Source organism: Cryptomeria japonica, chromosome 2 (genome assembly GCF_030272615.1).
Source record: "Cryptomeria japonica chromosome 2, Sugi_1.0, whole genome shotgun sequence".
NCBI classification, from domain to species: domain Eukaryota; kingdom Viridiplantae; phylum Streptophyta; class Pinopsida; order Cupressales; family Cupressaceae; genus Cryptomeria; species Cryptomeria japonica.
The window spans coordinates 10,000,002-10,023,951 of record NC_081406.1 but is presented as its reverse complement, the minus strand read 5'-3'; the positions used below and the strand labels follow the sequence as shown (position 1 = coordinate 10,023,951).

General features: G+C 36.0%; 1 protein-coding gene across 27 annotated transcripts in view; it reads right to left on the bottom strand.

Moving 5' to 3' along the window:
- LOC131053546 (uncharacterized) overlaps positions 1–23,950 on the bottom strand; it is a 214,637-nt gene that overhangs the window by 142,052 nt on the left and 48,635 nt on the right. For all 27 annotated transcript variants that reach the window (XR_009359374.1, XR_009359375.1, XR_009107720.2 and 24 more), the window contains exons 2-3: positions 10,899–10,998; positions 7,690–7,798 (exon numbers count right to left, since the gene is read on the bottom strand). Coding sequence is in view for 24 of the 27 variants with exons in the window: in XM_059213896.1 (XP_059069879.1) it covers positions 7,690–7,798; positions 10,899–10,998 (209 nt within the window). In the remaining 3 variants the exon portion in view is untranslated. The remainder of the gene's footprint in view (positions 1–7,689; positions 7,799–10,898; positions 10,999–23,950) is intronic.

Below are 23,950 nucleotides of genomic sequence, written 5' to 3'. Positions count from 1 at the left end.
TTTAAAAGATTTTTGCAGAAGAGCAGACGTAGAGTTATCCTTTTCTGAAACAGAGCAAGCGGTTCAGTTGCAGAGCAATTTCCTTCAAGCAAGCATCAGGTTCTCTCATGTTTTGAAGCAATTCTTGTGTGGCTTTTAGATAAAATCATTCTCGTATTGCAGGATTGTTTAAGAGTGTATTCATTTTCTTGTATTTTCCAATGGCTCCTAAAAGGGAATTTTCTGACAAGGTTAATTATTTAGAACGAAGTGTATGTGATGATTTTTTAGAACAGTTGACATTGTCAACTAACCAGGCATCAAAGGCCAAAGAGTTAGTGCCCAGGGCACCCCGTTTGAAGATAGGAGAAGGATTATATGACAAAGGTAATTGGTTAAGAGACCCACAGGTTGGACTGTCTGGGTTGGGGCTGTTCAGAATCGGATTTGGGATGAGGAATTCTCCTACTCCTCAAAATAGCATTTGGGAACTAGATGTCGGGAAATTGGTAGTCCCAAGGGTGTTCATGGATACAGACTTGTTAACCCAAATGGCAGTGAACTATGATTCAGTCACGAGATGCATCCGGGATGTTAATGGAAAAACCCTTGTGGAAATCAAGGCAGAGGAATTGAGAACAGCGTTTGGGCTCAATGAGTTCACAAATTTCCTGGAACCCATAAATTTCACACAATTAGCCCAAGTGTACAATGCACAGAAGAGTCATCTTAGGAATGGGCCTCTTAAAGAACTTTTCCTAAAAATAGGAGGGTTAGCAGTTGTAGGGCCCAACACACAAGAGCCTTTTTCATTGAGTATGTTTACCTTAAGGGCTAAAGGCATGTATTGGGCACTTTGCCAAGTTCTAGGAGAGGATGCTGAAGCAAATATGCCAAATCATTACTTGTTAATGATTGTTCAGATTTTGAATCCTTCTCTTGCTATTACATTTGATTATGCTTCTTATATTGCCGATGCTATCCATGGAGGGTTGATAGGAATAAAAAATGGGAAGGTGGATAGGCCATTCGGATGGTACTCACTCTTGATGCACCTTTTCCTCTTCAAAGGTGGTGATTATTTTGCCAGTGGAATGGACCTGGTAAAAGAGAAGGAAGGAGAGAAGATGCCAGTACAATTATGGAGCACTGTGTTGTCATGGGACAGAGAGGATGCTAGTTTCCTAAAGTTCGATAAATATTTTGCATCCAAAATAAGGACTCTCCTTTGCTCTGATAACCCAAGAGTCCCCAAGGTTCTTCTGGAATTCCTAAGGCCAAAAGAATTCGCAGAGAACATCAAAATTGTTCATAACTGGGGTGACATGTACTTATATCCAGTCTCCACGGTTTTCAGAGTTTTTGGTTTTAGAGGCACCCCATTTTTGTTACCATACCAGGTCCCTCTCAAAGTGGGAATAGTTGAGATCCTTAGACAAATTGGTGGCCTACAAGAGGCAGAGCTAACAGGCAGAGGTAAAGGGACTATTTTCCCTACAGCTACAATAGCCCATCAATTTGTAATTACAAAGGGAGGCTGGAATTGTTTTGAGGATTTCCTCAAACCCTACCATTTATCCACTGCAGTGTCCAGATGTGCTGATCCAGAGGACTTTTACAATGGTGTGTTCAGGAAGAAGGTAGCATGCAGAGGTAGGCCTCATCAATTCCACTTTCCTGAAGACCTCATCAGGAATGAATTTGATTTAGATGAACAGGAGTTGAGGAAAGAAAAATGGGTGGCTTACAAAAAAGCCTTGGATTTTGTGCATCAATTTGATGCTAGCTATGACCCATTGTCTAGCTTCTTCCCATTGGAAGAAAAAATAAAATTTTTGATTGTTTGCTTCGAAGATGTGATGCAAACACTAAAGGAAAAGAGGGAAGCTGTAATTAAGAGCAACCCTGAAAAGGCTAGAATGATTTTGAGCAAGTCAGCTTCCACTAAAGCAATCCCTCCTGGTGACTACACCCTGCATAAGAAATCAGGTTACAGTGTGTTGGTGCCTACAACAGGGGAGCCCTCTTCATCCAAAGGAAAGAGGAAGGTGCAAGATGTCATTGACATCCAGGACAGCCCAAAGAAGCAAAGGGTGGGGAAGGAAGTGCAATCAGATACACCCTTGTATTCCCCATTCCAATCCCCTATCCACATAGGAGATGAACAAGCAGCAACTGAATACCTCTCGCAGTTGGGCAGCTTGGGGGAAATTGCCTACACTTATGATGAGGTGGAAGAAGGGATGCCAGAAGAGCCCACTGAAGCACAAATGGACATTACCTCAACTGAACTTAAGGGTCAGGAGTGGGATCCTGAGATAAAGAAGGCCAGTAGTGCCCTTTTAGCTGATGATAACTTTGTCACATCTGAAGCATTCATGCAATTTGTCTGGAAGTAGCATATAGATACATATAATGCTAGATGTGAAACAAGAAAGGCAGAGCAGCCTAACAAAGATCCAGCCTCAGTGGAAGAAGAAATAAAACAGGAGATGATGGAAGAATTCAAAACCATCACTCCTGAACAGGGAAGGGATCTAGTAGCACAAGCTGGAGTGCTCATTTTACCAGAATGGAATATTGTTGATGCTCTGGTGCTAGATGCAGTAAGAAAAGAGACTAAACCCATGGAAGGGGTTACATTCAGTAAGGACAATGCTGCACTAGTTATGTGGTCCCTCAAAAGAAATGAGGACAGGAAAGATAAAGACACATCAGGGTCAAGTCACCTTGGTGGATTGATGGTCAAAAGAGTACAGAGTACAGGGGTAGTAGAGGCTGCTAGCACTGTGCTAGAAACTGCAAAATTTAGTGTTGCAGTGGCTGAGAAGGAAGCTAAAGAAAAGGAGGCCCTCCAGATTAAATTGGAAACAGTTTTGAAGGCCTATGACAGTGTCAAGGAGGAGGTAAGAGGCAAGGATAGCATCATTGCCAAATTGCAGAGCCAGCTGATGGGACAACACCAACAAGGTGAGTCTTCAACATTGATGATTGCCTCTTCTCCTGCAAGACCTCCACCTACTAGCCCCATTATTGAGCTCCCACCATCTCCTGCGCCTTCCAGCTCCCAAATGATTGAGATAACTCCCCAAGAGTTGGAGAACCTAAAGCAAGCTCAGGCCTTTTATGCAGGGAAGTATGAGGAGAAAATAAAAGCCACAATCTCCAATTTTGCAGATACTATAAATGCCTCACTGCTTCACAATAGTGTGGGAAGGGTCATGGAGATATGGAATGAATTAAGGAGAGATAAGGCCATTTTGACACCCATTTTTGACAGATGGAGGCCTAGGGAGCAAGATCTAGAGTTCATGTGTGTATCCTGTGATGAAGCAAGAGCTAATCCCATTATCAAATCCACTTCTGATATCGCTAAGATCTTATTGCAATTGGCAACAGAAGTGAATAATGTGGAAAGAAGGGTTAAATTACTTAAGAAGGAATACACTGATCAAGTTTGTGAGTTGCTCCCAGGAATTTTTGTCAATCCGGATCAGTTGAAAGATAAGCAAATATGGCTTAAAGAGATAGAAGTCAAATTGTCAGCAAGGGTAAAGGGAATCATTGATCTTGATGATACCTCTTTCTTTGTTATAACAATACAGGAAATAGAAAAAATTAAGTCACACTATAGTTTTCTTAATTCAGAAGTCAACAAACTGAGAAATTCTTGGAAAAGGTTGACTAAAAGTAAAGATGATGTGATTAATTTTTCATGGCCGACAGAAGAGACATATAATGAGTGGGAAGTTAAATATTCCACCCATGATCCGGAGCAGTTGGAGAGCACCCCTGAAAAGCCAGAAGAGGTTGCAACTGAACAACCTGTTGAACAGCCTGCAGAGGTTGAAAAGAGCGCATAACTGTTTCACGTAAAAATTGTAACCTCATCAATTTTGGAAATAATTGTAACAAACTCTCCTCGAGAAGTCCGAAGCTTTGTGCGTCCATGTTGTTATAAATGGATACCAGGACTAGAGGGAAAGGGATCACAAAAATTTTGTAAGAAAACGCTGCAGAAATTTATCTGAGCTTTTCTAAGTCTAATGGAGAATCAGAATTTATTGTAATACTCTTTGAAATGAATATCAATATACAGGCCATCGGTTTTGAGTAAAAGTTATGTGTTGTCTTCACGTTTGTTCACAAATTTATTTACTGTCTTTATTCTAAATAATCCAGGGTTGTTTAGTTTGAAAGGAATTGCAAAGCAATCTCAGTATAAGTGTTAGTTAGCTTTTCTCTTTAGAAGGGAAATTAAATACGCGGGATCACTCATACCAGTAAATTCTTTGGAGGGAACTGTGAATTTTGAGGACCATAGCTTAGTCTAGAATGATTGAATTCTTGTATATGCCAGGCATATATCAGGATTAGTGGAAACCAAGCCGACGGGACGCATAAGGATATATTGTTTCAGAAGCGTTATTTGAATTTAAGTGACTCTGTAACCTTGGATAAGGCACTGGTGTTAATCGAGGTTGTTTATTGCATACTTTGTTGATCAAAAATGCTGAAGTTAAGTACAGTTTCTATTCATTGTTTTCAGTTGATTTCAAGGTGAATGAATCCACTGGTTTTCTGGACTGGTTTGCTGTGGGTTTATTGTTTGAAAGTGTGAAGTTAATTCACAAAGGTATACCCACCTGGGCTCTAAGGAAGCCCGAAGTGTAGAAGGTTTAAATCAAACCTTGTCATATGTTGTCTCTGGAATTTCCTTATCTTTGATGTTTTCTCTGCACCCAGTTTAGACCATATTATCTTAAGGACATTGAAGGGAATCGAATTTTGAGGACAACAGGAGTTACGCTAGCTGATTTACTTTTAATTCATCTTATTCTTAAAAAATGTCTTCCTCGTCAATTTCAACAATTTATTACGAATATTCATGCTCAACTTGCTATTCCTAGTTTAGCTACTCAATTAACTTATGATATTTTTCGTAATTTATTACGTCAAGAGGAAGCTAAATTAATTCAATTTGGTACTCTTAAAAGTAGTGAACATGCTTTTATGTCTAAAAATCAAAATCATAATAATAATTTTAGATCCAATAATAATAATCATAATCATAATAATAATCACAAATCTTCTAATTATCAATCTCATTCTAAATCCTATCATAACAATTCTCATAATAATAATCATAATAATATGTACAATAATCAAAGGAATAATTTTCAAACAAGACCCCATTGCACATATTGTGGGAAAGATGGACATATTACTAATAATTGTTTTAAGAAGCAAAACGGTAAAAAGCCCATGAACCAAAATAATCAAAATAATCAACAACATAAACCTCATTATAAGAAAGGTAATAATAATGGTAATTCATCTCGTGATGCATTTACATGTACTTATAATGTTTCTCAACCACTTGAGTGGATTATTGATTCTGGTGCATCTCAACATGTTACTTCTCATAAAGAATGTTTTGAATCTTTGCATCCTGATACTTCCAATATTCCTAATCAATTAGCTAATAATCATAGTTGCAAAGTTGAAGCTATTGGTGATGTGAATGTTCCTAATGGGAAATTACATGATGTTCTTTATGTTCCTGAATTAAAATCAAATTTGCTTTCAGTTCCTAAACTTTGTCAAGATTATAAGATTAACTTTTATAAGGGCATGTATTATATCATTGATCCAAAAACTAATCATGTTATTGCTACTGCTAAAATGGATACTGATAACTTATTCAAGTTCTATGAATTTGCTTCTACAAAGTATTCCTTGCTTACTACTGTTGATTTTACTATATGGCATGAAAGACTTGGCCATCTCAATTCTTATTATATTTCATTGATGCAAAAAGCAAAGATGGTTGATGGATTGCCTACTATTGTTCCTTCTCAAATTGTTTGCAATGGTTACATGAGTGGTAAGATGCATAGGGAACCCTTTCCTCGTGGTCAATCTTGGAGGGCATATAGTAAATTGCATCTAGTTCATAGTGATCTCTTGGGTCCCATGGAGAATCCCTCCATCCAAGGTTCAAGGTATGCTCTTACCTTTGTTGATGATTTTTCAAGGAGAACATGGATATATTTCCTTCATAGTAAGGATCAAGTGCTTGATGTGTTTACTGAATTTCATATGTTTGTAGAAAGGCAATCTAGTTCTAAAATTAAGATTCTTCGTACTGACAATGGAAGAGAATATGTCAATAATGTATTTAATGCTTATTTGAAATCTTTTGGAATTAAACATGAGCTTACCATTCCTTATACACCACAACAAAATGGTGTGGCAAAACGGAAGCATAGGACCATTGTTGAAATAGCTAGATGTGTATTGCATGCAAAAAATATGGATTACAAGTTTTGGGCTGAAGCTATGACTTGTGCAACTTATTTAATTAATAGAACACCTACCAAAGCCTTAAAGGATAAAACTCCTGAAGAAGCTTGGTCTGGTAGAAAGCCCAATTTGTAGAATTTAAGAATTTTTGGTTCCACGACTTATGTTCACAAACTGTGATAACCCTCTACTGTATCACATGATGTAAATCTTACCTTGGTATCATAGAAATTTACTCTTTATTTTTGCATTCGTTAAACCCTATTAAGATTATTACCAACAATAAATGTATGAATATATTAATAATAATTAAATAATCTATGCAAAGGTTAAAAGAATATATTGATAATGATAATAGTATATATTAATAAGTTCATTAGAAATATATTAAATGAAGAAATAAATTATTAAATAATGTTAATATATTAAATGAAGAAATAAATTATTAAATGATGTTAATATATTAAATGAAGTAATAATAATAATGATATATTAGTAAGTTCATTGAATAAAGAAATAATTAGAATAATGTTAATGTATTAACCCAATTATGTTCCACCCCGCGGGAAGTGGTGGTACGGGAGTCGCAACCCTGGGGCTGCGACCACCATCACACCCCTTCCTACTGAAGGAACCCCGTGGTGGGACGCAACCCCTCCCTGCCACGGGTACAAATAAGACTGCCTACGGGCACTTAAGAGGGGAGAAAAAAATAATATCGTGAATAATGAATGATATCCACAAGCCCCCGATATTGTCTTATATTTTTGCCTTTTCTCATTCATCGAATTGCCCATATAATAATAACATTGTCCAAGTTAATATAATCGCTTCACTTTAAATAAAGAAGTTGACATTAATAAGATTTCACAACATCATTAGTAAGATTTCACAATGTCACGATAATAATTTATACCACCTTCTAACCCACTTAAGTCATATCAATTTAACTTAGCCTTTATAAAATGTCACCCAATGTTAATGAATCGACCACATAAATAATATATTACTTAGGCTGAAAAGTAAATCACCTTGTACATAAATTGCCCAAGGGAAGATAGGCGCCCACAACACTAATAAAGTGCTCATTAACAAATAATTGGCCAAAGCGAATAAATCGCCCCCCCTCTTGAATAATAATTTGAATTTAGGGCAATTAAATAATAAAGTGACATGTACTATTTAATTTTACTTATTAATTAAATTAATTGATAATAAGTCATCCTTTAAAATAATATTTATTTTTGGACAATAAAAATTAATTTAATTATTTGTCACTTTTAAAATTGGGGACATTACATCCTTCTAGCTGGATATGTGTGACACTTATCTCCTAAGCATTATGTACTTCCTAGAGAATGGAGCTTGCTTATGTGAAATTTCGAGTTTCAAAATCATAATCACCTTTGTTGCCAAAACAAAATGGTCCCTAGGTAGCTTTCGGATCCTAAGCCAACGTCCAATATACTCTTCAGTCTTTCCCTGTGTATTGGGATGTTGTGGCACAGGGTACCTACAAAATATGTATCGATTAGATACAATAGAAGGGTTTCATAAAACTAATAAAGAAAGAAAACAACTTCAAAAATCTTGTCAGAAATTTAAATAAATATTTGTGTTCTAATCTGCATATGCAATCTAACTATTGCAGACTTATTAAGATTTATCTATAGACAGCTATCCAGTATACCTAGCAATATTACCAACTAATGCTTTTTAACGTGCCTACAAGTGAATTCCTACAGCAAGTCTAAAATGGAAGTGGTGTGCAGAAAATTAAGACAGGAAGATGGAAATCACCGCATAGTTTAACAAATAAATGAATTAACTTAGCCAAGGTAAAACTCATATCCTTTAAGTATTAACTAAAACGTATGCTCTTGCAAGTGATAAACGAACAAGCAGCATATCAAAAATCATATATATTCAATGTTCATAGATGTGCTTGTAATGTCCCCTTTTGGGATATACCTGATTTGTCCAAAAATAACTGTTTACTGCTATATCAGATAAATTAAATGCATGAATTAATAATAAAGATGACAATGCATACGAGATACAGGAGTAAACTATGTCTCTATTGGCACATGAAATTATTACAGAAGAAGACTAGAGATGATCAGCCAAGGATCCGAGTTGATCCGACTACATCATACCACATTCTATGACAATACACAATATATTTGAAGGGCTCGATGGCTGCCAACAGGAACACAACAGTCAACCAACCGACGCTTATAACTATCCGAGAATGACAAACAATTTAATACGAACAATTAATACATAATTGGATAACCAATATTATCGAAACATAATAATAGACATTGTATGTTGACTACAATAACAATTTCAACAAATGCAGTTTATTTACAAATAGAATTTTTATAATAAAATTACATAATTGTAATGCCAATTTAGAGAAAATCCTAATTTAGGTCTTATAAACAGTATTAACCAGCATCAAAGCATTTATATCAAGAAACTATGCATACAAATGATCTCTATTAAAATCAAGTATCCTAAAATCATTCATATCTGTTTCATATCTTATTTCCCATAGCCAACCATATTAGGAATCCAATGGAAAAGCCTGATAGGATGCCAGGAGACTGTCTTCATCCAACAAGCCCAAGGGCATGGAATGAGCCTCCAAGTCATTTGGCCCCTTGGCCCACAAGTACGGCAGGACCTTCAATACATCCATCTTGGAGTGGCGTGCTTGATGAGGGAATACCTGTACTGCTGCATTTTCCTATAAAACATTTAACATTGGTTCCAAACATGATTGCTGTTGGAAATCAGGTAATTAATTATCCAAAATTTCTTTTTCTGTTTTCTGAATTTTACTTAATGGCTATTTATTCTTTATTTCTGATGATTTCGTTCATGTTTTCCCTTTTTCCCATGCCCTTGCCACAATGAAATATTTCTCCTTGTATATCTTTATTTTTGGGTGAAGGGTCGCTTATATTCATAAACAACATCTCTTTTGCAAGGGACGCATCCCCTCTTGATTCAAGTGCTGTCTTGTAGATATTTATATGTTCTTAACCTAGGTCGGACCTTAATTATTATACTCCCCTTAGCCTTGGTTGGCCCTTTCTGATTTTGTATCTTTTAACCTTGGTCAGCTCTTTTACTATGAACTTTTTTTTAGTAATGATATCCTTTCTTTTGCAAAGGATACATCCCTTCACAAATGAGTCGCTGCTTCTTATTCTTTAATTATTCACCACTAATAATACCTTTTAACTAATCTCAGTTGGCCCCTTGCTTTTGACTATATTCTTTTAAGTCTTGGTCGGCCTTTTGAATTTCCTTTAATTTCATCGCATAGGATTATTTGTAAGGTCAGCCCCCTTTAAGGTTCCATTAATTTATTGCCTGAATTTCATTTATTAAAACTGTGATCTGTTTTACAGAGCAGGGGCATGACAGTGATCCTTTCCAATGCCTATCAATTAGAAATAGGTATTGCAACTTACAAGATTTGCATGTACAAAAGCCCCCAATATAAAGTAAACCGTGACTTCAGCAAGTGCAGCCACATTAAATGTTATCAATGCAGCTCTTCTACAGGATTGCAACATGAGCATAATCTGATGGGCCTTATAACCACTTTGCAATGGAGCTAGGATTTGCCTACAAAAGAAACTATGACTATATGATAATTATGAGGCTGGAACTGAAGTAATGTCTATGCAGACTGGGAAGACAAATGAAATTTACCCATATATAAAAGCAGACAGTCAACAATAAATACAGTGCATCAAAAAAGAGATGACTTATTTTTATTTTTAGGTTTTAATTAAACTCATTAAGAAAAAATTAATATGTATTAAAAAGTATGGCAGGGCAACCCTTGCATTCTACCATGAAGAAGGGATAGCACCAGATATCAGGGCCTATGAATATATCATAACTCAGTAACTTTCGTGATGTCAAAAACTTTACCCTAAGAACCCATTATCATGCATGCCCTGGTGCCTGACCCATATAAGTTTAGGTTGCTGGTTTGCAAAAGGATTTGCTAATTGTTGCTTAACATATGAACTATTCTATTCCCCAGTGGACAATCGTATGCCAACTCAACTAGACAAAATGCAAAACAGGTGGTTAGTTACAGGACCAAAACCTTAATCACCCAGAGAGCATAGACTATCGTGCTTCCCATTCATTCACCAATCTTCTTGCTTTTTGGAGCCAATGAGGCTCTTGGCTCAAACATTAACCCAGGCTTATTAGAATGTAGTAGTTCAAAGCTTGGCTGCAGAGAGGTCCTATGGCAAAGGGGAACACAGAAGATACTGCATGCCAGAGAATCCCAGTAACCCAGAGTTTACACTAGTTTTGAGGACTTACCCCATCCTTAAGAACAGTAAGACTAAGAGAACAATAATCTCACCTTCGTTTGCCCAAAAAGAGGATTTGTCCTAACTCCTACCTAGTTGGGTGTCATCTCCAATACCAGCCTCACATAATCTATGCTTAAGCTCCCTCTTTGATCTATTTATTAGTTCTCTTTCAAAATACTTTATGTCTAAGCAGGAATTAGACTAAATTCTACTTTTTTCATAGCCACGAAATAAGCATTAAAGCACAATCATACTCACATTTCAGCAGCATCGATGAAATTGATGCCAGCAGCTGAAGCCCTGTCCAAAAGCTCACATGATTCCTGGAAGCAATTCTGCTGCCCAAATGTCATGGTGCCTGCATCAATAATTTCCCATCAATATATTGTTATGGTTTAAAAACTAAAAAACAAAATTTTGATTTATAAGCCCTAACTGAACTCTGGAAATTCAAGAAATGGGAACTCACACTAAAAATAAAAAATGAGATATATATGTCCAAACTCTTAGATTAAAAATTATTTAACTTCAATGTAAGAGAAAAAGGACTCTGATCTAGTAAAATCAACTGAGAATAGGCAAAACTCTCAAATGAGCTAGTGCCTGTGAAAAAAAATCAATCCTCAATATACCAAGCGCTTGTCCAACAAGCCTTATTTTTTAATGCAAAATTTTACAACCCTGGACAAGTTCTTATTACCTACACTTGAAGATTAGTTTGTGCTTACAAATGGGAGAAGCTCATGTGAGAGTTTTGATTTTTAGCATGTTGTTAGTATTGCATGGTACAATATACCTGAGTTAGTGTAATTTTGTTGATGAATATTAGTGAAAGTCACACTTATGCCACAAAAGCCATTGTTCAACAAAAGTGATTGTGTGACTATGATTACATGTTTGTAATTTTCTAAAGAAAATTGAAAGTAGATTGTTTTGGATCACTTTGTATAGGCACAGTCTATCTATTTAAATTGTAGGTTTGAATGCAATTTTACTATTTCCTTAATAAAATCATATGTCTCACTTGTTTGATTATTTCCTATCAATGTAAATTAAGGATCTCTAGTTTAGCCAATAGTTAGCATTCCTCCATGTTTTTCCATTTAAATATCTATATTGCAACCAAATATTGGTCTCTACTTTGGCCAATAGAAAGTCGAGTTTATTGTTCATTGTAATTGACCCATTTGGGATTTTCCTTAATTTGATCCTGAAACTACAATTCCAACTTAAGGAGAGCACCCTAATACAAGATTTACCCAAACTGAAGACATTTTACTAATCTTTAACTTAGAAATTTAAGAACAGTATGGAAGATAGAACTTATCTGAATAGTATTCTCTAATGTGGCCATGTAATTTATGTTGGAAGTCTCCTCTCAATCACTCATGGCTATTCCTGTTTGCTAACTTAAATTATTTGGAACCCGGTCTGCCTAAGTCTGATGCTGACTTTCACTTAATCATATCTCCTCATGAACAGTTGTTAACATCTTAGTCGCTGCCTTAAGTAGAATATTTGTTATTAGTTGCTGATACTAACTTGCTTAATCACTTTATTAGACTTCCCTAAGGCGCCGATAATCATTGGTGATTGATCTTGATAATCCTTCCCACGATAATGATTGAAGGTGGCTTCTCTCTATCCTCTTTCAACCATGGCTCTTAATACTCTTCCACGATGAACTATTATTGCAGTGGTAATATCAATAATGAGGACATTTGTCTTTAAAATATAATCGTGTCCCTAAGCAAGTGCTACATGCCAAAAGCCTCTGCTCACGATGAGCTATCCAAATTAGATGAGAGAGACTTTTCCTCCCTTAATCGATAAATTGTCGTCATGTAGCTTAATCGATATTTCAATCTCCTTGCTTAATTACGCATCATTGGTGACTGTTGACGTGTATTTTGTACACTATCAAACACAGAATAAAATACCCAAGGGTACCTTATCCTCTCTTGAATAAAGCCTCTGATTGCTGAAGATATCGCGAAAAAGGATCAATCAGGATGACTCCAAGGTTCTTCGTTGTAGGATCTCTACGTGTGGATAAGCTCTCTGTGGTATGATGTGATTTGCTGGAATCACAAGGGGACTTACACTTGATGCCTGAACTTCTGATTTGCTTTGAATATTGCTGGAACACAGGCTCTTACTAGCTTTGACTTGAAAAAAGGAAAAAAGATGAGGGTGAAGAAAAGATCTAATCCTAACACTAAGAATGTAAGAGCAATGAATGATCTTTGATGAAATTCTAACTAAGTCTTGTTTTGACATCCCAGGACCATCTCCACAAGGTTAGTGCGATTTTCGAAGGAAAGCTTTATGATGTTCAAATCATCACTGCAGGCATAGACACCATCAGGTTGATGCATATCAATGAAGAAGCGACAATTGAAGTTAAGCTTAAGCTGAATGATTCCAGTTGACTACACAAGGTAAGTCTGCAATCAACAAACTGCTAGTAGTATGGATATACGAATTCCACCATCAATCAAGCACATTTCTTCCACTCATCTAATAACATGAAATCAAATACGAGAAGTATAGAGACCATGCAAATTGTCGAATCGACCCATAAATTTCACCATTTCTTCAATGAAGTTACAAGTCTTTTACAACAACATCTTGGCAACAATCTTTGCCTTCTCTCTCTACTCTACTTTAATTGCTATTCTATCAACTAGCTAATCACCTTCTAACTACTCTCTATCTACTAACTGCTTCCAACTATTTCTATTCTAACTCTTTCTAACTACTTTTACAAATGAAATGCCAGGGCTTATATAGTGCCCTCAATACAATTCGATGGCTTAGATCAATTCGAGATCAATGGCCAAGATTCAACAATGAAAACCCTAATTAGGGTTTTTTACAACCATTACATAACATTTAATGCTTGACCAATGATAAAATTGTATTGCTTCGACACATGTCCTCTCTAGAAAATTCCACCAATGGATAGCTAGGGTAGGTACATCGGAGTTTGTGCCACCTTCCATGAGTTAGGTACATTGAATCTGGAAAAGCTGAGGTGGACCACACTGACTGGAGAAGTGATGACTAGGATGCCACCTCGTTTGACACTTGTAACTTGGTAGATATTCAACTTGATGTTGTTGAGAAGCTAGCTTTAGTTAATTCATCTGGAACTATCTGCTTCTTCAACGAACCCTTGTTCTAACTTCTTGTGTCCTTGATGTGCAGGATGATTGATGTACCTCGCCTTGGAATACTGGATTGGAGAAGTCACCCTTGATGACGTTAGTCCAAAGAAGGCCGTCCTTGTCGATGCTAGGCTGGAGGAGGTCGCCCTTGTCCTTGCTTGATCGTCCTTGATGAGAACCTGCCGACTTGTAGATCCTCCGGGTTTTGGAGTCGCCATCTTGATACCTACACAACATTTAAAAATTAGTAATATATCTTGAAATCTAAAAATTAAACTTTAAAAGGAAGATTCAAGATTTTAATTAGGAAACTTCATGATAAATCTTGAGTTATCATTTCCTAATTAACCATGCAATACTTAGACTTTTCTAAAAAATGTCTAAAAAAATCAAACCTTGAATAAGGGTGTCAAGATGATTTTGCCATACCTCCTCTTGAGAATTAACTCTAAGAAATGATGTAAAAATAGATGAATTTTGCTAGGCAAAGTGTAGATCAAAGCTCTCCCTTGGATAAAATGCACCTCCTTTAGCTTGGAAAAGAACTCCACCTTCCTCTTCAAAAATCTGGAAATTCGCCTTCAAATACCTTCAAAACATCTGGAATTTATCCTCCAATCTAGCAAGAAATTCTCCTCTCCGATAGCTTTCAAGATGAATTTCGCCCTCTACTAGCTTCTCCACATTTAGTAGAAATTCGCTCCACTCCTCTGGATTTCGCTCCTCAAATTGCTCTCCAATTTCGCACTTGAAAGGATGGTTGAATGATTTAAATTGTGAAAAAACACCTTCCAATATATAGAGCGCTCACCTTCTACATCTCTCCATAGGCCGACTCGGTGGAAAAAATAAACAAAGATTAATAAAAGGAGAAGGCCGACTTAATTAAGCAATAAAAAATGATACCTCAAGCGCTCTTCTTTTTAAATTTTAATTTAATAATAATTAATTTTGAAATGCCTCAATTAATAAAAAAACGATTTTCCAAGGCTCAAAATTAGTTATTAAATGCTATGTGCTTTTCATTAAATGCCAATTTAATTAAAAAAAATTTAAAATATTTCGAAGTTTTGGGCGAACTTGACATCTAGTGCAATTTGCTAAAATAAGGCAAAAAATAATGAATTTTGATAACTTCGCTCTGGTCCCTTGGAAAGGGACAGGAGCGCTCTTGTATTTTAAGCCTTGCATCTCTTGTTTCCACGTTCAAAACTTCATCCTAGGCGTTCAAAATGGCATTTTTATTGGGAACTTTTGAGTTTAAATCATGTGATCTTTGGAAGGGGCTTGCCTTAAAGCATTTTCGCCCTGGTCCCTAGGTGAGGGACAAGAGCGCCCTAGCCCATTTTCATCAAATTTTGTGGTCATTGCAACTCCATTCTTCCTTGAGGCATTTTTAAATATCATTGCCATCTCATGCCTTGGCTTTGATTCATCCCAATTTGGGGAGGAAGGCCTGTTAATATGTTTTTCGCCCTGGTCCCTTAGTGAGGGACAGGAGCGCCTTGGCAATTATGAGCTCACTTATGTTTTGCTAACTTTCACAATTATCTTCAATGGACTGATTATGCCTTCCTTCATTCATCTCAAACTTGAAACTCGCTTTACCTTTGCCAGAAATTTGTCTTGTGAGAAAATCGCTCTGGTCCCTTGGAGAGGGACAGGAGCGCCTATTGCCATTTGGGTTGATTCTCTTCTTCGTGGCCTACTCAAGTTATATTCAACGGGCAAAACATACTTCCCTTGACCTCTTCAAATCACAAAATCACTTAAATCTTGCAAGGATAATGCAAATTTGGAATTCAAGCTCCGGTCCTTCAGTGAGGGACAGGAGCGAATTTTGCCCTCTAGGCCAAATCTTTTCACTTTTCATCTCAAAATTCCTGTGCTAGGGAAGATTTCACCTTCCTTCATGCTATGAATAAAAGTTAATGTCCAAAAAAGGTCTAAAATTGTGCATATAAAGAAAATCGCTCTAGTCCCTCAGTGAGGGACAAGAGCACTTTTGACCTTCTAGGCGAAAACTCCATCATTTCATCGTCTTTGATCAAATCTGGATGCTCTATCACGATCATTTTGTCCTCCACCATGCCTTTGATGTTCCAATTTGACCAAACAAGGTCAGGAATGACTCAAATAAGCCTTTTCGCCCTGGACCCTTGGTGAGGGACAGGAGCGCTTTGCCTTGGTCCCTTGGAGAGGGACAGGAGCGAAATTCGCTCTGGATCCTCAGTGAAGGACAGGAGCGAAATTTGACTTTTTGAACTCTCTATCAGGATAATTTTTATGGAATATCTTTCTTCTTTCTTATACTTTAAGTTATATTCCATATATACTTTCAGGATGTTTGAGAGTGGTTTCAGACCTCCAGGAGTTATATTGCAAAATCTAGTTTTTTGAGGTTTTTCAGTTTCCAGACTTAGTCAAATTTCAGGATCAGGACATTCCAGACTTAGCCAAATTTCAGGATCAGGACTTTCAGACTTAGCCAAATTTTCAGGATCAGGACTTCACTCCAGCAGGACCTGCTATCCTATTGATCTCCCCGACAGCACTCAAAAATGCAAAAGCCAACTGACAAAACCCTAAAAGACCTAAAAAAAAAAACCCTAAAAAGCAAAAAATAGGGGTCCCCATTTGCAATGGGGCGATGTGTGAAAACGTCACAACAGTGACCAATCATCTAACTCATTGTCTTTGATATTACTTAATAATACAAGTTAATGACTTTATTTAATCGATGCTTGTCCCACCTTGTCAAAAGATGCTTAATCGATGGTCGATTCCTTTCATTGATTGTGCCTTAGTCAAACTAATAATGTCTTATCTTTTAGTACGATTACTGTCCTTTTTTCAACTTCTTATTGCTGCCTATTATTACACGATCCTTGATCAAGTTCTTGGCTATTCTCATATCACAGCATGATACTTTAATGGATGCTTATGATCACTTATGTTATGAATTGCTTTGTCTTACTTGCTGACCAAAGCATATCCGCTATATTCTAGTATCCTCCTAATCCCCCTTTGCAGTGATACGTTGCTGTCACTGTTATAAGTATTGTTCCGATTAGTGCCAAGGGTTACTGCCGTAGTTCTGTGATTTACTGGATAAAGAAATAAGATATTTTTTTATTCCTTTTACGTAAATGTCTGAATACTCTCCCTGTATATTTCTTTTAATCGGCGTGTTTCTCTTCCCTATCCATATCCCTTGAAATGATTATCAACACTACTTTAATAGGCCTTAACGTTGAAAGGTCGCATCTCCTGCTTGTGTTACTTGACTTATTATGTTGATCACTCCCCATGGAAGATAATAATCAGTGAATAGTTAATTTCATTTGATATATACTTCCAACAATTAATTCTTATTTATGGATATTCACCACTGTTTTATTCATTAACTAATTAACATCGCTGTATTCCAGATTGCAATTTAGATTATGGTTTATGCTGACCATCAATGTGTTAAAATTTAATGATCAGATTATTCAAATAGAAAATTCACACAAAATACACAGAGTATGCCCTGGGAAAACCTTCCAACTTGAAGGTGAAAAAACCCAGCAATATAGTTCCTTATCAATTGAATGATCTCAGTTACAATCAGGCTCAAAACTGAAGCCAATAATCACAGCACTGTAATATGATTCTTTTGTAATATATAATCAATCTCTGCACAAAGAGATATGAGATATGATCGATCTATTCTGCTGGATGAATCAGATCCGAACTGTTCAAATAATAGTCCACGAGCAATTGATGATAAGCAATATACTCTAACTGCAAATTGGTTTGACACGATCTGAAAATATGTTGCTGAAGATGATGTTGATTTGCTTAGACGATCTGCTGAAGGTATAATTCGATCTGCTTATTATGTTCACGATTCAATTCGCTTGGAGAGAGGGAACCAAGTTATATGTACCCATATGTAGGTGTCTCCAACCAATCCGCCCCTTCCAAGCAACACGTCTCCTTATTAAAAGTCGGCTCTACTTCAATTAATGTGACTTTCTCCAAGGGTGGCGAATTAAACAATAATCAGTTTGAACTAACCGATTAATAATAATCATTATTAGCCGTTTATTATTAAATCACTTTTAATTAAATATGAATTGCAAATCGGTAAGGATGAGTATTAAATCGAACTTATAAATGTGTGAGGCCGATAGGCCATTCACACATTTCCATTTGCTATGTCGGCCTGAAGGATCCGACCATAGCTATCACATTAACACAATGTTTCTTATGACTGGTCACTGATTATAAGCAATACTAATCAATTGATTCGCAAGGTCAATTTCCTATACCTGCTGAGAAAAATCGTTAATGTTGGTACTTTAATATCTCCCCTTCATTTGATTGTATTTTTTCTTAGCAATCATTGTCTTCCTTTCACATTTATTGTTTATGATTTAACTGCATGTGGGCATTGTCTTTCTTCCCAAACAACAGTAATATATTCTCTTGGACTCTGCATTGTCAACTATTAATAACAATTACTGATCGCTGCATAGTGATACATATTATGTGTCTTTCTTTTGAGTCTGGACCTATTCCATTTTATCATCATCATTAAGCCACAAATTATAACCAACGGTCTTTGTGCCATGTGGTTTGGATGGGGACATCACATTCATGCTTGATAGTTTATCCTCAAATCTGAAAATCTCACTACAGGTTTTTGTTGTTGACAATTCAACACTTGCGTATGAGGCAGAGTTACAAGACTTTGCGAGTCCCGAGGCGGGTTGCCCTCGCCGAGGCTAGTGGCCTCTGGACTCGGACTCGGCTGAGTCTGGCCGAGTTTTGGCAGACTCACCGAGTCCCGTGGGCTAGACTCTACCACCCAGTTAGCATGTAAAAAGTGAAAAATAAAATAAAATAACTTTGTTTTAAATAAAACAAAAGGTTAATATGTTTTGTCTCCCACCCTACAAAGTCATTTTTGTTGTTTGCAAACACAAGGAGTGAAAAAGAGGGTTTTGAGCAAAAAAATAGAGGCGTTGAAGAGCAGACCAGCAGATAGATTGAAGAGAGGATAAGGATTTTTGATTGTTTGTGCAAGTTTGTAGCTTGCATTCAAGCATTTAAAGGTGTTAAAGAAGGATTTGGAAGAGATTTCTAGCAAATTTATAGAGACAAGTACCATTTTTTGTTATTTTTTTATTTTCTTACTTTCATATTTTCCATTTTTTTGTACATTTGTTTTGTTTTTGCTTTATTTTATATTGATGGAAAAAATATGAAAGTTGAACTTGAAACCCTAGTTTTGTTTTTTCTTTCTATTATTTATTTTTAAGTTTAACTTAATTAGAATAAGAGACATTATGCTGATTTTTTCCATTTATAATATATTGCAGCATAATGTCTCAGCCTACCGGTAGTGGAAGTGGTGCATGTTAAAGTGTTTTTAGGCACATGCGAACACAAAATAAAATACCCAAGAGTATCTTATCCTCTCTTGAACAAAATCTCTCAAATGCTGAAGATTCGCTTAAGGATCACTTGAGAAGACTCCAAGGTTCATGAATGTAGGGTCACTACGTGTGGATAAGCTCATTGGTTGATGTGATTATGCTGGAATCACAAGGGGACTTACATTCGAATGCCTGAATGCTTGATTTGTTGGAACTTAGGTCCTATCTACTTGACTGGAAGATAAAAAAGAGCAAAAGGAATAGGGTTTGAGAAATCTACACTAGGACCTAAAATGGAAGAAGATAGATGAATGACTATATGGAATCCTACTGGGCAAGGTCTCACCATCAAATAGAACAATTTGACACAAGCTTAGTGCAATCTTCTAATTATGTTTCAAAGATGTTCGAATCAATACCATCAAACATTGATCACCATTCAAGTTAATGCACAAGCAATGAATGTAGAACGATTCGAAGTTAAGCTCATATAATTCCAGTTGACCACACAAGGCACACTTACAATCAGTACGAGGCTAATGGTATGGAATAGGCGGATTCCACGTAAATGCATCCAACAAATTCCTCCATTCAATCTAATTATTTACCATCTAACATGAAGATCCAACAAGAAACCATTCACGTTGTAAAGAAACAACACACTTCACCATAACTTCAATGAAAATAAAGTCCATTTACAACTTAGGCAACAATTTCTACCTTCCCCTCCTAATCTAACTTCTATTCTAATTGCTATTCTATTCTCTAACTATTCGCTATTAGCTATTCTCCAACTATTAACCTTTACCAATGAAGAGCTTGAGCTTTTATAGATAACTCATTTACAATGAAGGGCCAAGATTGATTCTCCATCAATGGCCATATTTTACAATGAAAACCCTGATTAGGGTTTGTTACAACAAACTCTCCTTAGCCAATGAGAAAATTACATTCAGAGAGTGTGGACCAATAGATATCAAGGGTAGGTACATCGGAGTTTGTGCATCCATAGGTGAATCTGATACATTGAATCAAGACTTGCTGAGGTAGACCTTCCCTGATTGGTGAATGGTGACTGGGATGATGACTAGGACGCCACCTTTAACTTGCACTTCGTAGTCTTGATTTGATTGATCTCTTCAACATTCTCTAGCTCGCTCAAAGTAGTGGTGATGGGAATTATTGATGTAGTTGAGTCCTTCCACCTTTGCTTGCTTACCTCGGAGTGATTGTATGACTTCTCCTTAACACTCCTCTGATCTCTGCATGCCTCCAAGGTGTGGTGACAATATTTCAATATCTTGAGATCTTCTCCTCCTTGATGTCTTTGTATTTGCCGATGAAGCTTCTTGAGGGCATCTTCCTTGTATCTTGTTCTTGATGCTGAAATATTCTCCTTGAGATCCTTGTTCCGATCTTCTTTCAACCTAGCCCCTTTTGATCTCTCTCCTTGCCTCCTGCAAAATAAACAATTGGGCATCAAACATACATGGTATATAACCCTTACATACTATCATTTTGACTTAATTCCTCATTCTGATTTTATGTGATCTTCTCTATATCTGATCAAAAATTCATGCTATAGGTGCAATTAGGTCAAATTAGGAGGCACTATACATATCTCCAAAGAATTTTGTCTAAATCATGGGCAAGGTACATAGAAATTTCGCTTCAAATTAAGAGTAAAGGACATGGTTTGGTGTATACTTATCATTCAACCTCTTACACTTGCCTTTACTTTACTCAAACCTTAAGTGTTTTAGTCGCGTTAATGCTGAATTAGCATTCAAAAAGACCTTAGGAATAATTTTGCTCAATGTCCTTGACAAGGTATATTCCAAATTTTTCTCTGAACCATCAGCAAGGTACATACATGACCTTAGCAAAAATTCGCTCTAGACCCTTTGGAAGGTACAAGAAATTCGCTCTAGGACCTTAGCAAGGACAGGGTCCAAGGTAGGAAATTTGCTCCATGTCCTTAGCAAGGACAGGGTCAAAGTGAAAGAGTTCACTCTATGTCCTTTCCAAGGATAGGACCTCTTGGTGTACGTTTTATCTTATACCAAACACTTAGATAAAATACCACAAGGATACTCTATCCTCTCCTGAACAAAATCACTACTTGTGCCAAGATTGCAAGAAGACCACAAGGCGACTCCAAGGTCTATATGTGCAAACGAGCGACTTTAGTGGGATAGCTGCTTGGGTAGTGTGTGCTGAAAATCTCAAGGGGGACTTACGTTTTTTAACCAATATCTTTCATAGGCTGACCTTAGGCAGATTTAACAATTTATGCTCTATGTTTTTTGGATTTTCGATTTAAGACTTCAAAAAGATAAAAAAAGGATGAAGGCTAAGGGATTCTATACTACTTCTAAACTATTCCTATGAACTCAAGAGATGGTATAGATTAGGTGAAACTTAGTAATGACACTCTGTTTCGCCATGCTTGGACAACTACGCAGAGCGGGTGCAATCTTCTAAGGTTGTGCTTATAATTTTCACACTTTCGAATAATACTAACAATTGAACAATATTATTCTAAGTAGAAGTTAAACATCCACATAAATGCTCCGACTAACTTTGCACGTTAAACGAAAATCATTCATTCAACAAAAGTATGAGCAAGATTTCACCTATCTAAACTATCAAATCTATCATTAATCTAACAACTTGAAACAAATTACTTAAGCAAATCTAACATATTTGTTGAAGAGAGTATGTATCCATGCAACCATTTAGCAATAAAAAGATTTCAAAACAATATTGATAATGAATATTTTATTACCTGGGAAACCCGGGGACGCGTCCCCTACCTGAAAACCCTCGTCCCAGTCCCAGGGACGTTTCGGGGACTTGGGGACGGCTAGGGGATGTCCCCCCCCGTCCCCAAATTGCCAGATTTTTTAGGGGACGGCTGCCCTAGTTGTGGGGGACGTCTATACGTCCCGGGGACGGCTGGGGACAGATTGGGGACGTCCACATCTAGGGCTAGGGAAAAATATTTATTTTCAATTTTTTTTAATTTTTTTTAACTTTTCTAATATGCCCCTCTATAAATTCAATTTTTTCAAAATAGTTATAAAAAATTAATAAATTATTGAAAATATGACTATCTATATTTATAATTTATTATTTTTCAAACATTGACCCTCTATATTGAAAAATTAAAAAATTAAAAAAATGACTATTAATTAATAATTTTTAATTTTAATTTTTTTTCATTATTAAATTTGAATAGTTATAAAATCAAAATACAACTATCTATATTAAATAAAATTAAATTAAATTATTAAAATAATAAAATTAAAATATTAAAATAGTCAAAATAAATTAAATTAAATTAATAAATTATTAAAATAATAAAATATTAAATAATAAATTGTTAAATTAATTGTTAATGTTAATGGTTTTGAATTTTGAATTTTTTATATCTATGTTTTATCGTTTCATAATTCATACCAAACATTAAAAAAATTAAAATTAATAAATTTTAAATTTTAAAATTATAAATAGAAAATAAAAATAAATAAATAATAAAATATTCATAATTTAATAAATTTATAAATTTAATTCATAAGTCTTAAAAGACTTATTACTCTGATTATACCATACGATATATGATTATATCGTATGATATAATCACATACGATAAAATCATATATCGTATATGATTATATCATACGATATAATCATATATCGTGTATTACTTTAATCATTGCGGACTTCATTATCGTGTATTACAGTTTACTTTAATCGCTGCGGACTTTGGGGCAGGCGTGATTCCGCAGGAAAAAAAGAACAAGTCTGAGATAACCATCGCCTAGGGTTAAGGAGGACTCTAGATTTCAACTTTCTTTTTGGTCTTCAGGTTGCTGCAAATTGGCAACGTTTGGCAAGGTATGCAAATTTTTTTTAAGGCTTTTAGTTTTGACTTTTAAGTTTTTTGTTTATTCACCAGTCATTCCCAGTGGATAAAGACTAAGAGTTGAAATTTTAAATTTATTATTTTTATTTATAGTTTTAACTTTTAAGTTTTATGATTATCTATTTTAAATTTTTAATAAAACAGTAAACTTAAAAAATTTCTGAGAATCGTTTAGCAAATTAGCATCTGATATATTATCATTATGAGATAAATGTCTGATTTTATTTTTTTTTATCAGTTCATTCAAAGAATCAAAATAAAAAACAATGAGCAGCAGTGGGACTGACAGTAATAGTGACAATGAAGTGGAAGTGGTTGGTGGAAATACAGGGGGAAGTGCTGAGACTGAGAGAAGTAGTGGGCAGCAACCTAACATATTTAAATGCCCTTCAATAATTATGAGCACATATGCAAAGGGCCCTTTTAATAAAGACAAGCCTCTTCTCCAATTTGCTACACCTAGGCCTAGTGGTGAAGGGAAAAAAAAATCTAGAGGGAGCAGGGTGTAGGGTTGTCATGTTTGTTTGAAAGAATTTAGGGGCAGCTACACAAGGGTAAAGTCTCACTTCTTGGGTGTTTCAGGTCATGGGGTCATAGCTTGTCCAAAGTTAACAGATGAGGAGAGGATAGAGTGTCATAGATTGCATATGGACACTGAAATGGGGAAACAAAGTGGGGCAGCCCTAACACCTTCTTTTGCATCTTCACAAGCATCTGGGCCTATGACATCCACTATTGGCAGTAGTCAAACTGAGACAAGAGGAAAGAGGAAGGTAAGTAGTGATA